Source organism: Myotis daubentonii, chromosome 5 (genome assembly GCF_963259705.1).
Source record: "Myotis daubentonii chromosome 5, mMyoDau2.1, whole genome shotgun sequence".
NCBI classification, from domain to species: domain Eukaryota; kingdom Metazoa; phylum Chordata; class Mammalia; order Chiroptera; family Vespertilionidae; genus Myotis; species Myotis daubentonii.
Window position 1 is genome coordinate 72,628,774 of NC_081844.1, and position 15,722 is coordinate 72,644,495.

The window sequence follows — 15,722 nt, forward strand, 5'->3', positions numbered from 1 at the left end:
ATTAGAAAATCAAATGAAACACTAGAAATTTTACCAATTTATGGTAGAGAAGTGAAGAGCAGTTTTAGGTGACTCAATGAGGCACATTTTAGCCCTTGGGTGATATTTCTGTATATTTATCTAGAAACTAGAGGCCCAATGCGCGAAGATTTGTGCAAGAATGGGCCTTTCTTCCCCTGGCTGCCGGCACTGCCCTCGTTTGGCCAGAGCTGCCTTTCTGCCTTCCCATGCTGCCCAGAAGCCCGGAGAGGCTAGGGTGGTGCGGAATGCCTGCCTCATTGCCATGGCCACAACGCAAGCATCCTGCTCCACCCCCGGCTGCTCCACGCCTGTATATGCAAATTAGCCCACCAGCTTTGTTGGGTTAATTTGCATACTCACTCCTGATTGGCTGGTGGGTGTTGTGAAGGTATGGTCAATCTGCATATTTCTCTTTTATTAGTGTAGATAACATTTCTAACATTGATTACTTGCACTGAAAGTGTACACTAGGCTGGACCTTCATTCCTCTCCTTTACCATTAAAAGCTTCATATTATTAAATAAATGTAATATTTAAACACTTAAAAAGGAGCCCCTTATTTAATTCTGGAAAACAAACATTTACATTTAAAAACTATAAAATTGAATACCAGATATATTTATTAGTGTGGTGTCCATTTTGCTTGCAGACTTATTTACAGACTGATTTTCAAAAAACGAGGCACCTCCTGAACGCCTTATCCGAGACAAACTCACTTTTACAAACTCAAGGTTAATACTCAGTGAGTCTTTTCGACCAGTGACTGAAGTGGGGTCTTCGTCCACATTCCCTTTAAAAAAACCCACACACACCTACATGAGTACATATACACAACATACATGTGTACATATACATATACACACAACTATCTAATTCCATGAAATTATCCAAAACACTGGAATTAAACACATCAATTAAAATCATTTAAAGCAGGGGTCCTCAAACTACGGCCCACGGGCCACATGCAAATACAAATATTGTATTTGTTCCCGTTTTGTTTTTTTACTTCAAAATAAGATATGTGCAGTGTGCATAGGAATTTGTTCATAGTTTTTTTTTAAACTATAGTCCGGCCCTCCAACGGTCTGAGCAACAGTGAACTGGCCCTCTGTTTAAAAAGTTTGAGGACCCCTGATTTAAAGTGAGGTAAAAATTTAAGCAGAATGATCTAATGAGCATTTTTATTGGTAAAATGCCAGTAAAATTTAAGTTCTCTAATAGTAATAATAAAACTAACAGTCTCATTTTAAATTAACAAACACAATATGAACACCTTAAAAAATTTACTATTTGTAGAATAGAATTTCTTATCCAAATAAACCTATATCCAAGGATATTACTGTGCTGTGTATATCACTTATAAAATATTCTGATTTTTACAATTCTTGTATAAATCATTTACCCAAATTACTTACTGCATATTTCTACTTATTTGTAGAGACAGGATATATATTATCAAAAGGAAAAATTAGTAAGTTTCTGATCTTGCTTTATATCCATTATTAAAGGTATCATGATTTATGAAAAGATCAAAGTTTGAAAAGTGCTCTAAAGTTGAGAAAGATGCAAACATGCTAAGTGTACCTAAGCCTCCTGACCCAGACGTGAGGCCAGAAACAGTACTCTTCTGTTTTCCAGCTCCGTAAGGGTGAAACACGTAGAGGGAGAAGTCAGACATGCAGGCAGTGAAGCTCAGCCCGGAGGAACTACTGCTAGAAGTGGTCAGATCTGACTGACTGCTGCTGTGCCGACTTCTGCCAAGAGGGCTGCCCAGTCCTGATGAACCTGCCATTAACACAGACATCCAAAATCTTTATCAGCCACAGAAAATTTAAAAATCCTGCCACTAATAGTCTCAAGAGCCACCAAACATGACTTGAAAATAAAAAAGAAATACTCAAGCATGCACTCATAAATTTAATCCTTGAAAACAAAATGAGGTCTTAGATATACTTTGCAATTAATTTACTTGGTAAACCAGGTTGAATACTCTGAAACATTTCTTTATAGTATGACTGGCCAACTCCACAGCCTCCTGTTTCTACTCTCCTTTGTGACACTGAAACAGGCCAAGGAAAAGGCACAAAATAGCAGGGGTTTAAGCAAAGGGGGGAACTGGACACACTGTTCACAAGCCCAATCATTCCAGTAGGAAAGAGTGCAAACAAAGCACATGTAGAAAGTTACACCTTTTCAAACGAGCATGGATGGACTTAGAGGGTATTATGTACAGTGAAATAAGTCGCTCACAGAAATACAAATACCACATGATCTCACTTACCTGTGGAATCTAAAGAACAGAATGAAGCAAAAAATAAACCAGAAACAGACACATAGATATAGAGATCAGAAGGGAGGGTGGTTAGGGCTTGGTGAAAAAGGTGAAGGGATTCAGAAGTACAAATTGGTAGTTACAGATTAGTCACAGGGATGTAAAGTATAGCACAGGAAAAACAGCCGATAACATTGTAATAGCTCAGTATGGTGCCAGGTATGTACTTGAAATAGAGGGTGAACACTTTGTAACATATATAACAGAATGATCACTATGCTGGACACCTAAAATACAAAATAATATTGAATGTAAATTGTAATTGGGGGAAAAAAAGAACCACTACACATATGCAAAAAAAAAATGAAAAAAGTAAAGATCTCTCTCTCTCTTAGAGAACCAAGTGTCAGTGGCAAAACTTACCATGTGTGGATAGGCTGATTCCCACTATGCTTTAAACATAAATAATGGGAGGCCATCTGAATAGGACATTAAATAGTATTTGGATCCTAAATAGTATGTTATTGAACAATTAGAGCCTGCCCTGCGCCCTCTTGCAATCGGGACCCCTCGAGGGATGTTGGACTGCCGGTTTCAACTAGATCCCCACAGCCTGCAGGGATCGGACTGATATTGGCAGTCTGACATCACCTGAGGGATGTAGTAGTTCCCGAAGCAGCAGGCAGCCAGGGAGGAGATCGAGCCCAGGCCAAGCGCCACACCACTCCTGCTCATCCCAGCCCCGCTGCACCTGCTGCCGCTGCCACTCAGAAGTGCTGCCGCGGAGGTGGGAGAGGCTTGGACCATCACAACTGCACTTGCCAGCCGTGAGCCTGGCATCTAGCACCCGTCAGTCAGCTGAGTGGTGCTCCCACTGAGGGAGTGCACTGACACCAGGGGTCAACTCCTGCATTGAGCATCTGTTCCCTGGTGGTCAGTGAGTGTCATAGCAACCGGTCAACTGGTCGTTCAGACATTTGGTTGCTTAGGCTTTTATATATATAGATGAATGTGTTACCAAAGAGATCAAGGAAGAAGTAGAAAATATCCCGGAAACAAATGAAAATGAACGCACAACAACCCAAAATCTATGGGACACAGTGAAAGCAGTCCTGAGAGAGAAGTTCTTAGCATTACAGGCCTACCTCAAAAAAACAAGAAAACCTTTTAATAAGTTACCTAACTCTACAACTTAAAGAATTAGAAAGAGAACAATAAGAAAAGCCCAGAGTAATTAGAAGAAAGGAAATATTAAAGATTAGAGCAGAAATAAATGACATAGAGACTTAAAAAAACAATACAAAAGATCAATAAAACCAAGGGTTGGTTCTTTGAAAAGATAAACAAGATTGATGAACTTCTAGCCAGACTCAAGAAACAAAGAGAGGACCCAAATAAAATCAGAAATTAAAGAGGTGCAGTAGCAACTGACCCCACAGAAATACAAAGGATTGTAAAAAAAAAAAAAAAAAGAAGAAAAAAAGAAAACTCTGAACAACTATATTCCAACAAACAGGACAACCCGGACAAAATGGACATATTCCTAGAAAAATACAATCTTCCAAAACTCAATGAGGAAAAATCAGAAATCCTGAATAGGCTGATAACTACTAATGAAATTGAAGCAGTAATAAAAAAAATTCCCAGCAAAAAAAGCCCTGGTCGGTCCAGATGGCTTCGCAAGGGAATTTTACCAAACATTCAAAGAAGAACTAACACCGATTCTCCTCAAACTATTTTTAAAAAATTCAAATACTTCTAAGCTCTTTTTATGAGGCCAGCATTACCCTAATTCCAAATCCAGATAGACTCCCTGATGAACATAGATGCTAAAATCCTCAACAAAACATTAGTAAATCAGATGCAGCAGTTCATTAAAAAGATCATACACAATGACCAAGCGGGGTTTATTCCAGGGATGCAAAGCTGGTACAATATTTGCAAATCAATAAATGTGATTACATAAACATTACATAAACAGTTTGGAAGACAAAAATCATGATCATATCAATTGATGCAGAAGAAGCATTCAACAAAATCCAACACCCTTTTTTGATAAAAACTCTCAGCAAAGTGGGAATAGAGGTATCATACCTCAACAAAATAAAGGCCATATATGACAAACCTACCCTACAACCAAAATCATATTCAATGGGCAAAAACTAAAACCATTTCCTCTAAGAACAGGAACAAGACAGGGATGTCCACTTTCACCACTCTTATCCAACATAGTACTGGAAGTCCTAGCCACAGCAATCAGACAAGAAGAAGAAATAAAAGGCATCCAAATTGGAAAGGAGGAAATAAACTGTCATTATTCACAGAAAACCCTAAAGCCTCCATAAAAAAAACTACTAGATTTAATAAATGAATTCAGCAACATAGCAGGATGCAAAATTAAGAATCAGAAATCGATGGCATTTTTATACACCAACTAGGGGCCCGGTGCACGAAATTCGTGCACGGGGTGTGTGTGTGGGGGGGGGGGGGGAGTGTCCCTCAGCCCAGCCTGCCCCCTCTCACATACTGGGAGCCCTCAGGCGTTGACCCCCATCACCCTCCAATCACAGGATCGGCCCCTTGCCCAGGCCTGAAGCCTGGGTCAGAGGCGTCAGGCCTGGGCAAGGGGACCATCATATCCCCCCAATCCCCGGCTCAGCCCCCCGCCCAGGCCTGATGCCTCAGCCAGAGGAGTTGACCCTCATCACCCTCCGATCACCAATCACCGGATCGGCCCCTTGACCAGGCCTGAGGCCTCCGGCAGAGGTGTCAGGCCTGGGCAGGGGACCCCCAGCTCCCCGCGGTTGCAGGCTCCGCCCCTGCCCAGGCCTAACGCCTCTGGCTGAGGCGTCCGGCCCGGGCAGCGGGGACCCACAGCTGCAGCGGCCCCGCGATCGTGGGCTTCGCTTTAGGCCCAGGCAAGGGACCCCTAGCTCCCGGGACTGCCAGCTTCAACCGTGCCCAGCTCGCATCGCTGGCTCCACCCCTACTTCCTGCTATCACTGGCCAGGGCGGAAAAGGCACCTGATTCTCCGATCATGGCTGGGGGGCAGGGCAAAGGCGGCCCTGGGGCCGCCTTTGCCCTGCCCCCCAGCTCTTAGCTCCCCCCTGGGTTTCTGATCACTGTCAGTGGCAGGGGGCTTCTTCCTGCTTTCCCTTTCGCCTCCCTGCATTGTGCCTACATATGCAAATTAACCGCCATCTTGTTGGCAGTTAACTGCCAATCTTAGTTGGCAGTTAACTGCCAATCTTAGTTGGCAGTTAATTTGCATATAGCCCTGATTAGCCAATGAAAAGGGTAGCTCGTACGCCAATTACCATTTTTCTCTTTTATTAGTGTTGATAATTAACTCTCAGAAAGAGAAATGAAGAAAACAATCCCATTTACTATTGCAACAAAAAAAATTAAGATACTTAGGAACAAGATTAACCAAGGAGGTAAAAGACATGTACTCTGACACCTACAGACACTAAAAAAATAGAGATACATGAAGATACAAACAAGTAGAAGAATATATCTTCTTCTATATTCTTGGATTGATAGAATCAACATCATTAAAATGTCCATACTACCCAAAGCAATCTATAAATTCAGCAATCCCTATTAAAATACCAATAGCATATTTCACAGATCTAGAACTAACACTCCAAAAATTTATATGGAAAAGACCCTGAATAGCCATAGCAATCTTGAGAACAAAGAACAAAATTGGAGGTATCACAATACCAGATATCAAGTTATACTACAAAGCCACTGTACTCAAAATAGTCTGGTACTGGTACAAGAATAGGCATATAGATCAATGGAACAGAAGAGAGAACCCAAAAATCGACCTAAGCCATTACACTCAATATTTGACAAAGGAGGCAAGAGCATATAATGGAGTCAAGAAAGCCTCTTCAATAAATGGTGTTGGGAAAATGGGACAGGTACATGCAAAAAAATGCAACTAGACCATCAACGTGCACCATACACTTAAATGAAAGCCTGAAACCATAAAAATCTTAGAAGAAACAAACCATACACAGCAAAATCTCAGACATCTCTTGTAGCAACATGTTTATGGGTACATCTAGGGCAGTGGTTGGCAAACTGTGGCCCCTTGAGTGTGGCTCTTCCACAAAATACCACGTGTGGGCGCGCACATACAGTGCGATTGAAACTTCGTGGCCACACTCAAGGGGCCAAAGAGCCGCATGTGGCTCGCAAGCCACAGTTTGCCGACCACTGTCCTAGGGCAAAGGAAATTAAGGAGAAAATAAACAAACAGGACTACATCAAAATAAAAGGCTTCTGCACAGCAAAAGAAACCATCAACATAATGAAAAGAGAGCCCACTACATGGGAGAACATATTTCCCAATGATACATCCCGTAAGGGGTTAATTTCCAAAATATATAAGGAACTCATACAACTTAACAAAAGAAAGACAAGCAATCCAATTTAAAAATGAGCAAAGGACCTAAATAGACACTTCTCCAAAGTGGACATACAGAAGATCAAAATACATGAAAAAATGCTCTAAGTCACTGATCATCAGAGAGATGCAAATTAAAACCCATTGAGGTATCACCTCACACCTGTCAGAATGGCTACCATCAACAAGCAACAAGTGTTGTCAAGGATGTGGAGAAAAGGGAACCATAGTACACTGTTGGTAGGAATGAAAACTGGTGCAGCCACTGTGGAAAACAGTATGGAATGTCCTCAAAAAATTAAAAATGGAACTACCATTTGACCCAGGGATCCCACATCTAGGAATACATACTAAGAAACCAGAAACACCAATCAGAAAAAAATATATGCACCCCTATGCTCATAGAGTTGTAATTTACAATAGCTAAGATTTGGAAACAGCCCAAGTGTCCATCAGCAGATGAGTGGATAAAAAAGCTGTGGTACCTTTACACAATGGAATACTACGCAGCTGTAAAAAAGAAAGAACTCTTACTATTTGTAACAGCATGGATGGACCTGGAGAGCACTATGCTAAGTGAAATAAGCCAGTCAGAGAAAGGTAAGTATCACATGATCTCACTCATATGTAAATCTAATGGACAAAATAAACTGAGGAACAAAATAGATCCAGAAACACAGAAGCATGGAACAGACAGACGAATTTCAGAGGGAAGGCAGGGGTGGGAGGTGGGTGAGAAGTGATTAACCAGGGAACTAATATGCATATATGCATAGTCCATGGACACAGACAGTGGAATCGTGAAGGCCTGGGAGGGGCAGGCGTGGGGTGTAAGGGGTCAATGGGAAATAAAAACAGACAAACAAAGGGGACATTTATCTTCAACAATGAAGATAAATCTAAAAAAAAGTACTTGGCTCTACACTGGTAGATAAAAAAAGGTTTCTTTACCTGGGGTTCCCGTCTTGCCTGCAGAGGCCTTTGCTCCACTCTGATTGGCATTACCTCCAGGGGACAAAGTCTCGGCAGGACATGTGGTTCCTAAAGTCTCCAGTTCTCCCCGGTTTGAAGAGAACACCAGGTCCAGGGATGGCAGCTTTAGCATGCATTCTACTCTTGACACTGGTAAACAGCTGAACTTGATCTGTGAGGGCTTAAGCGCAGAAAGCCAAAAATAAAAAAGTTCTGGGTGAAACAATTTTACAATGGATTCTAAAAATTACATTTTCATTTCGGTCCACATATACCAAATTTACTGACACAGGAAAGGATTTTGTGTTTAATGTACTAGCTTTTATAAGCAGACATGAGACATTAACAAAATGGTATCATTTTTAAAAAAATCTAAGTATTTGAGGAGCTATATCTGAGTGATAAATATTTAGGTAATTCAGACCATTAAAGATGTTTATATTCACATTATACTTGTTCATAATCAAGTACAGGAAGTAATATCCTTTATACTAAAATTTAAAAAGACTTACATTAATGAAAGTTTCATAGGCTCTCAAGCCCTCATCCCATTACACGTTTTCATCAGATTTTGAAAACAGCTAGTGCAAAACACCAGACAGGGCTCTTTTAGCCAAATTGTTCCTGTAGAAAATGGTCTGAACAGATGACCACTAACAGTTCTTTTATTCTTGAGATTGATCATTAGATTTTAATTGAGGGTAAACTAAACCCTCAAGTTTAGGTACAAGTAGTTTTCAAATCCTCTTACTAAATGGACTCAGTCAAATTTTAACATATACTCCCAAAGGTCTATTGACAGGAGTGCATTTTAAAATAAAACATTAAGTAAAAATTACATAGCTCTTAGGAGAAATCTAACAAAGGCATTACTGTGACTTTATACCTCAATTACCTTTACATCTGCCCCCAAAGGACCATAATAGCAAGTAGCACAGATGCCATACTAAAAAAAGGCATATAATGCTAAAAAAAGGATTTAATTTATATATTTTTATTTTTGCCACAAAAGTATGAGACCTAATTCTGAAAACCTTCCTCAGCAGAAAAGTAAAAACATACAAAACTGTACATGTACTTCCCCAAAGTTTCAGTAACCTGTCAGCCAAGATACATACAAAAGAGAAGAAAACTTGAAAGGGAAATAATGTTGGGAAAGGGAAATAAACATAAGAAAAGCATTTTTCTCTACAACAAGAATAAGTGAAATGTCCCACCTGCACGCGGACATAGACCACGACGTCCACCGGGAAGGAAGAGTAAGCAGATGTGGAGGATGACACTAACGATGTTGTTGACTCTTCCATAGGGTCTGGAATCTCAAAATGCCCCATGTCTTCATCTTGGGAGCTGACAGCTATTAAAATAGTGAATTTTAAGTTTCATCATTAGGACAAGGGACAGTACTAAGCTCAGAGTTATAAACACACAGCAACGTTTGCTTCTGGGGCCCATCATAACACACTTCTTTTCCCAGTCAAACTTCTCACTCCTCCCCTTAAACCAGTTGTTCTCAACCTTCCTAATGCCGCGACCCTTGAATACAGTTCCTCATGTTGTGGTGACCCACAACCATAAAATTATTTTCATTGCTACTTCATAACTGTAATTTTGCTACTGTTACGAATCGTAATGTAAATATCTGATATGCAGGATGTATTTTTATTGTTACAAATTGAACATAATTAAAGCATAGTGATTAATCACAAAAACAATATGTAATTATATATGTGTTTTCTGATGGTCTTAGGCAACCCCTGTGAAAGGGTCGTTTGACCCCCAAAGGGGTTGTGACCCAGAGGTTGAGAAGCGCTGGACTAGAGGATCTCTCAGGCTCTTTCTCAATTCTATAATTCTTTTATATTACCACTGAATATATTATAATGCCATTATAAAATCCTTCTAAGTACTAGGATCCCAAAGTGTATTATGATAGAAAAGTAAATCCCTAAGGAGGATACTCACTTGTGTAATTCCTCTCAATTGGTGTGATTGGGATAGTTTCCAGAGCCTTTTCTAGAAAGTCTAACAGGCAGGGACTGATCACCATTTCCTCTGGCAGTGACTGAAGTGCTACCCAGGCATATAACTTGGCTGTTTTGATTCCTCCACTTCCTTTTCCTTTGGCTAGAATATTGACAAATGTGAGTTGAATTTAATTAAACAATATGATAATTTTGTGAGACATTCGAAATATATGACTGTTTAATCAGGTGAAGCACCTTATACATAAAACTGTACACGAATGTAATAAAGAGAACAGGTTGATAGAAATGATATATTAATGTTGGAATACAAAGATGACTAATGATGTAAGTAACACAAGTTATTCCTACTTGCTCTAGCTTACAAAGTTTGTTTCAGCTTTTCAAGTTTATACTTTGCTGAATTTCTCATTAGCATTATTTTGTCCACTTAAGAAGATACAGAGAACTCAGACAGACAATATTTTGTGGCAAATGAAGAAAAAGTCATTATTTTCAGGCTTCCCTATGTTCTTGCTGTCCTCAGCTTGCACGTATTTACAATGCTTCCCTACATGGGCTGCCATCTCTTTCCTTCTACTTAACTAAATATTTCCACATCAGTAGAATGAGTATAACAGCTATCTCAGACTTCGCTAACTTTGGCTTAAGTTTCCAACTCCAACATATATTCGTTTTGTAAATCTAGGAAAGAAATTCAACTTCTATAAGCCTTAACTTTCCTTATTTATCAAATGGGAATAGTCATCTCTCTCCTGCACATAGTGGACATAGCTGTGCCTTGTCAACTGAAAATGGTAGAAAACAAATACATTATTATCATGATTACTAGCCATTGTAAATGATTTATATATCAAGCTCCATCTCCCAAATGAAACTGTTTCAAATAATTACTATCCAGCCTGACATTCCACATTTTGGAAATTCTATTCAGGAAAGGTGGTATTCACGTGGTGTGATACCCAGATTCCAAAATAGCTCCCAACGGTCCTGGCCCCCCAGCACTCATGCCCCTGTATGGTTCCCTCCCTCACTGAGCAGAGCTGAGCTGTAGGATCAATACACATTGTGGAAGGAAGGATACCCGACTTTTGAGGCTAAGCCATAAGAGATGGAGCTCTTCAGCCATATTCTCCTTGTGATCGTTGCTTTCGAAGGATGCCAGCTGCCCTGCCAGGAGAACACACCAGGAGCCCAGCGGGGAGGTCTATGGGGGAGAACTAAGGCGCAGTGTGCCTACCATGTGCAGTGGGACATTACGGAAGCAGATGCCCAAGACCCAGCCAAGCATTCAGATGACATAGCCCTTGCCAACATCTTGACAGCAACTTTGTAATGATCTATCAGGCCAAACTGAATCTGTGATGTAAAAGACTATTGTTTCCAAGTCACTCGGCTTTGTCTGCAGCGATGATGGGACTTTCTTGCCAGTCATTAATGTTTGAGATTAGAAGCCACCAACTTTGGGTAATATGTTACACAATAATAGATAATAATGTGGTCAAGCCCAGTATACTCAATCTTGTGTAAGTCTGATGTTTCCATCCAGATCATCAGCTCCTAAACTGGACCTACAACTTTTTCTAAATATGCATAGATCTAAAAAAAATTAAGCATTTGGTATATTAAGTTTATTTTAACAATGGATATTTTAAGGTAATAACAATTTTAAAAACAGCCCAAAGTAGTTGGCTTACAGTTCCATCTATAAATTTTGTACAGTCATTATTAAGTCTATTTCCTCTTTTCTTAAACATGTGAATTTGAAAGTCTCAATAGAGCACGTAGGTGATAACTAAACATTAAGCTATGAAAAAAAGTAAGTCAAGTTCATTTTTCTTCAATACCTGAGGGAATAGGTGGGGGCTGGGGAGGAAGTAAGGTGTTAGTCTTGCTCTGGATAGTGCAAGATAAAGGAGGAGGAGAGGCGGCACTATCTTTCATACCAGAAAGCTTGGACTCTTTAGAGAGTGTTCTTGGCAGGGAAGACCCTCTGGAGGCATTAGGTGATTCAGTCTTTAGTGTCTTGGAGTTGTAATGCAACTGTATTGAAAAAAACAACAACAGACTTTCAAAGTTAAAATTATGCAGATGAGAATAAACAAGAAATGCAGGAAAATGTGTAGAATGAACATGGGCCCAGGAGTCAGAAGACCCAGGTCCCGTGTTTACAAGTTAGCTCTGTGACCATGACACTTTTTAGCTTTCTTCCATTTTCAAAACTAAAAAGGCCACCCCAGATAATATTTTAAGTTATTTCTAGCTTAACATTATAGGATTCTGTGATTCTAGAATCTAAAAAACAGTTGTTTAATAAAGTTGCACTAGGCAAGCCTTAGCAAACATGTTATGAATATCAATGTATGGAAAATAAAATTAACTTCTTTCTGCCCAACTTTTGTGGTGAAATCTGTCTAAAGGAAGTGACAGCCTGCACTTCAGATGTTCACAGGCTAGAGAAAAACCTTGGAAAAGCTCAGCTTTATATAACTGGTGAAGGAAGTGCATGTCTGGTAGAAAATAAACACAGGTACTAATAACCTCATCCCAAACCCTAGACATGAGGTTTGTACCTTTACATCGACTCCAGGGATGTAAAAGACTGTTGTTTCCAAATCACTCGGCTTTGTCTGCAGCGATGATGGGACTTTCTTGCCAGTCATTAAATGGGTGGTAGAAGCATAATTAGTTTGAAACTTCTTTTTTGAAGGAGAATCTTGATCTAAACTCCTGGAACTTCTATCATAACTTCTATAAACAAAAAATGTTTATCTTTTTTTAAAAAATGACATTTCTCTCCTTTCCTTTTGTTTAAAATCAAACTCTTGTTTATACAGTAAATGGAATGCCATCCCTCATTAATGAAGCTGAGAAAGTAAAGCCGCTCAGTGTCTCCAGCTACAGAAGCTAATGCGTTGCACAGTAATGTTTCTGCTCTATGATCCCTAATACACAGCACCGTTACCTTTACTTTCACCTAAGGTTGTGACTGTCACATGAACACAGTAGGTTGAACCAAATGAAATTGCCCTTTACAGAGGTAAAACCAGTGGAATACCAGCAAGTTATTGTAGTTCAACCCAAAATAAATAAAGTCACCTTTTATCATCACTACTACTTTTGTAAGAACTTAACTTTGTATCTTGTAATTTTATAAAAGCCTCCTTAAGTAAATAGACCATTTAAAGACCTCTTATTATGGAACATTTCAAACATAAGAAAAGTAAACAGATGGTATAATGAATCCACCATCCTTCTCTCAGCTTCAAGGACTGTCAGCATCCGCCCTCTGGTGCTATCTAACTTCCCACCCACCCACCCACACAATCATTATCTTCTTATAATTCTCTGTTAGATTAGGAAAGAAAAGCAAAACAAAAAATCAAAGAAAAAATAATCTAACATCAAGCCTGTTTACAGCACCATTTACTCATTGAATGACACCAATGGTAAAGCTGCAGTTATACCCTGGACAGCATCTCAGCACATAGAAGCCCTTCGTGCAACTAATCCAGTCTTTCTTACATCTTTATGACTTCATCAAAACTCTCAATAACCAAACATTCCTGAGTACTACACTGCTCTCTAAAGTACAAGCATGCCCAATACAAGGAGAGAGACCAACCAAGAAATTCAAACTTGTTTAAAGGAGAATTTCAAAGATATAACTATTTTAACTAAAGAATTTTCTAGAATCTAAATCAGACATCCATTTCTAGTTGCCAAATAATATTATACACTTGACTAAAGAAATAGTATACTATACAAATAACCATTCACACATCTTAAGTATGATTAAATCAATTTCAATCTGCATTTTGGATTGTGGGGGTGGGGGAGTTTGTTTACACTACACTAGAGGCTTGGTGCACGGGATTCATGCACTGGTGGGGGGGGGGCGTGGCCTGTGGGGATCGGCCCACTGTGGGAACGCCACTCATCCGGGTCAGCTGAGTGGCTGTGGACCAGCCCTCTGAGCAGCTCCTCCTGCAACCACTCATCCCAGTCAGTCAGCTGAGCAGCGCTCCCACTGTGGGAGTGCACTGACCACCGGAGGGGGGGGGGGGCAACCCCTATGTTGAGCGTCTGCCCCCTGGTGGTCAGTGCACATCACAGTGACTGGTCAACCGGTTGTTCTGCCATTAGGTTGCTGGGCTTTTATTATATGGGATAAATAGTATTTCTAACAAATGAAATTACATGTACCCTCGTCTGATCAGTTTCTTACCTCCTCAAGCTTATATCATCGTGTTCTTGTAGGAGGGTGGTTGGGTGAAGCACACATTTTCCACTATCAATTTCAACCCGTATGTCAAGTTCAAAGTCGATATTTCTCTCAGTAGCTGTGCCATTGAGGCTCCGGTTGACGGGAGCTGTGGGCCAACGCTCTGTGAACAGTTGGTGAACAGCAGCAAAGCCTGTGGCTTTTTTACGAGACGTATGTCTGCTGAAAGAACAACTGATCATCACACTGCAGTGAAGTGGGAAGAGTTTTTAACAAACTACTCTTCTACATGCAATGTGAACAACGGTCTGCATATAAATTATACTGATAGTTTATAAATTCACACAAAATACTCAACCAGCTCATACTAACTGAAGTTTTTCTTAAGTGTTTCGGAGTCACATTTTATTCAACAATTATGTTCTGAGAGCTATTACTATGTGCCCGGTTGTGTGCTGGGTTCCGAGGGCACAGGCACAATCACTGGTGTGGAGGAGGCAAAATATGAGTGAGTGCACCACACTCTACATTTGGGAGGAGATGGAATTTTGCAAATCTTCTCAGATTTTATTAAAAGGCAGAAGTATAGGAAAAGAAAAAAATGCCATACAGAGCTAAACTACATTAGTAAACCATGGTCATGTCTCTTAGTCGGCCTCCATTAGGCACATTAATATGTTTTTCTGTGAAAGTAAACAGTTATATATAATGCTTTAAGCTCGGTTCTAAATTCAGAAATGCTACCCAAGGATCTTAACACAAAAAGGCTACTCACGAGGGTTTCCTATAAATATAAAACCTTTCTCTCTCATGCTCTTCATCCTTTTCATCCTTCTCGGAATCTTCGCTTGTAGAAGACAAACTGTCATCCCGTCGGCTGTCTTCAGATTGGAAAGTAACACCTGGAGTTTTGGGAGAACTGAACACGGAATGGGACCCTTCACTGGCGGATGAGTAATGGGAGGGACCATCGACGGCGACTGACAAAAGGTCCAGTTCTGTCTCCTCTGGAAACTGATTGTAAAAAGAGGAAACATGAATCAGGTTCACATTATGAATCTCTTCTCGATTAAAAAAGAAAAAGACATGTGTAAGCATTTAAAAATAGTCTCAGAGTCAAATTTCCTCACTGTGAATGGAAAGAAAGGTCAGATTTATGATCTTATGAAATGGTGCAGCAAGAAAGGAAGCGTAAGATCAAACCACAGAAAGTCACACCACTGACATACTAGAGTGAAACTTCACTCGGATATACATATGTCATCATATTAATTAGTACGAAGCGAAAGTTAAACATGCTGTGGAGACAAGGAAGCAATGATCAGCCATAATCATAGGGCAAGAGGGCAGTAGTGATGGCAGAGATGCGTTCTCATGTAGTTAAATCCCTTGTAGGGGTTTATGCTGGGTACATCCTGTACAAATGAGGCCCAAATGGTTGACAAAAACAAATAGCTTCAGAAATAAACACATTAATCAGTTAAACTTAATATTGCTATTATATATTAGGGTGACTAGATACCCTGTCACTAATTGAAGACTGCACCCTGTGGCTATTGCATTTAAGTAGGTCAAAGAAACAGCAAAACCTCCTATGACCTACTTCAATTCCCAATTTGGAGAGTTGCTTGACTATCCTTTGAGAATTGATAAGCCTCTATCAAGTGTAATATGCAAGATTTGAGCAATTTATTGCTGCTACTATATTAGATACCTAGTGAAATTCAAAGTACCTATTTCACAATTCTAAACATTTGCAGAATTCAGCTTTTGTTCACTCTTTACTATATACATGCTATTGATTAAATATATAAATTCAGATTTTATCA

General features: G+C 39.9%; 1 protein-coding gene across 16 annotated transcripts in view; it reads right to left on the bottom strand.

Moving 5' to 3' along the window:
• Window positions 1–15,722, bottom strand: part of BLTP1 (bridge-like lipid transfer protein family member 1) — a 170,991-nt gene that overhangs the window by 17,242 nt on the left and 138,027 nt on the right. For 13 of the 16 annotated variants that reach the window (XM_059698107.1, XM_059698112.1, XM_059698108.1 and 10 more), the window contains 9 exons: window positions 14,669–14,907; window positions 13,897–14,115; window positions 12,242–12,419; window positions 11,516–11,711; window positions 9,649–9,810; window positions 8,901–9,040; window positions 7,663–7,864; window positions 1,606–1,806; window positions 632–811 (listed from right to left, as the gene is read on the bottom strand). In XM_059698107.1, coding sequence (XP_059554090.1) covers window positions 632–811; window positions 1,606–1,806; window positions 7,663–7,864; window positions 8,901–9,040; window positions 9,649–9,810; window positions 11,516–11,711; window positions 12,242–12,419; window positions 13,897–14,115; window positions 14,669–14,907 — 1,717 coding nt within the window. The remainder of the gene's footprint in view (window positions 1–631; window positions 812–1,605; window positions 1,807–7,662; window positions 7,865–8,900; window positions 9,041–9,648; window positions 9,811–11,515; window positions 11,712–12,241; window positions 12,420–13,896; window positions 14,116–14,668; window positions 14,908–15,722) is intronic. The other 3 variants (XM_059698114.1, XM_059698106.1, XM_059698111.1) reach the window with 2 other exon arrangements.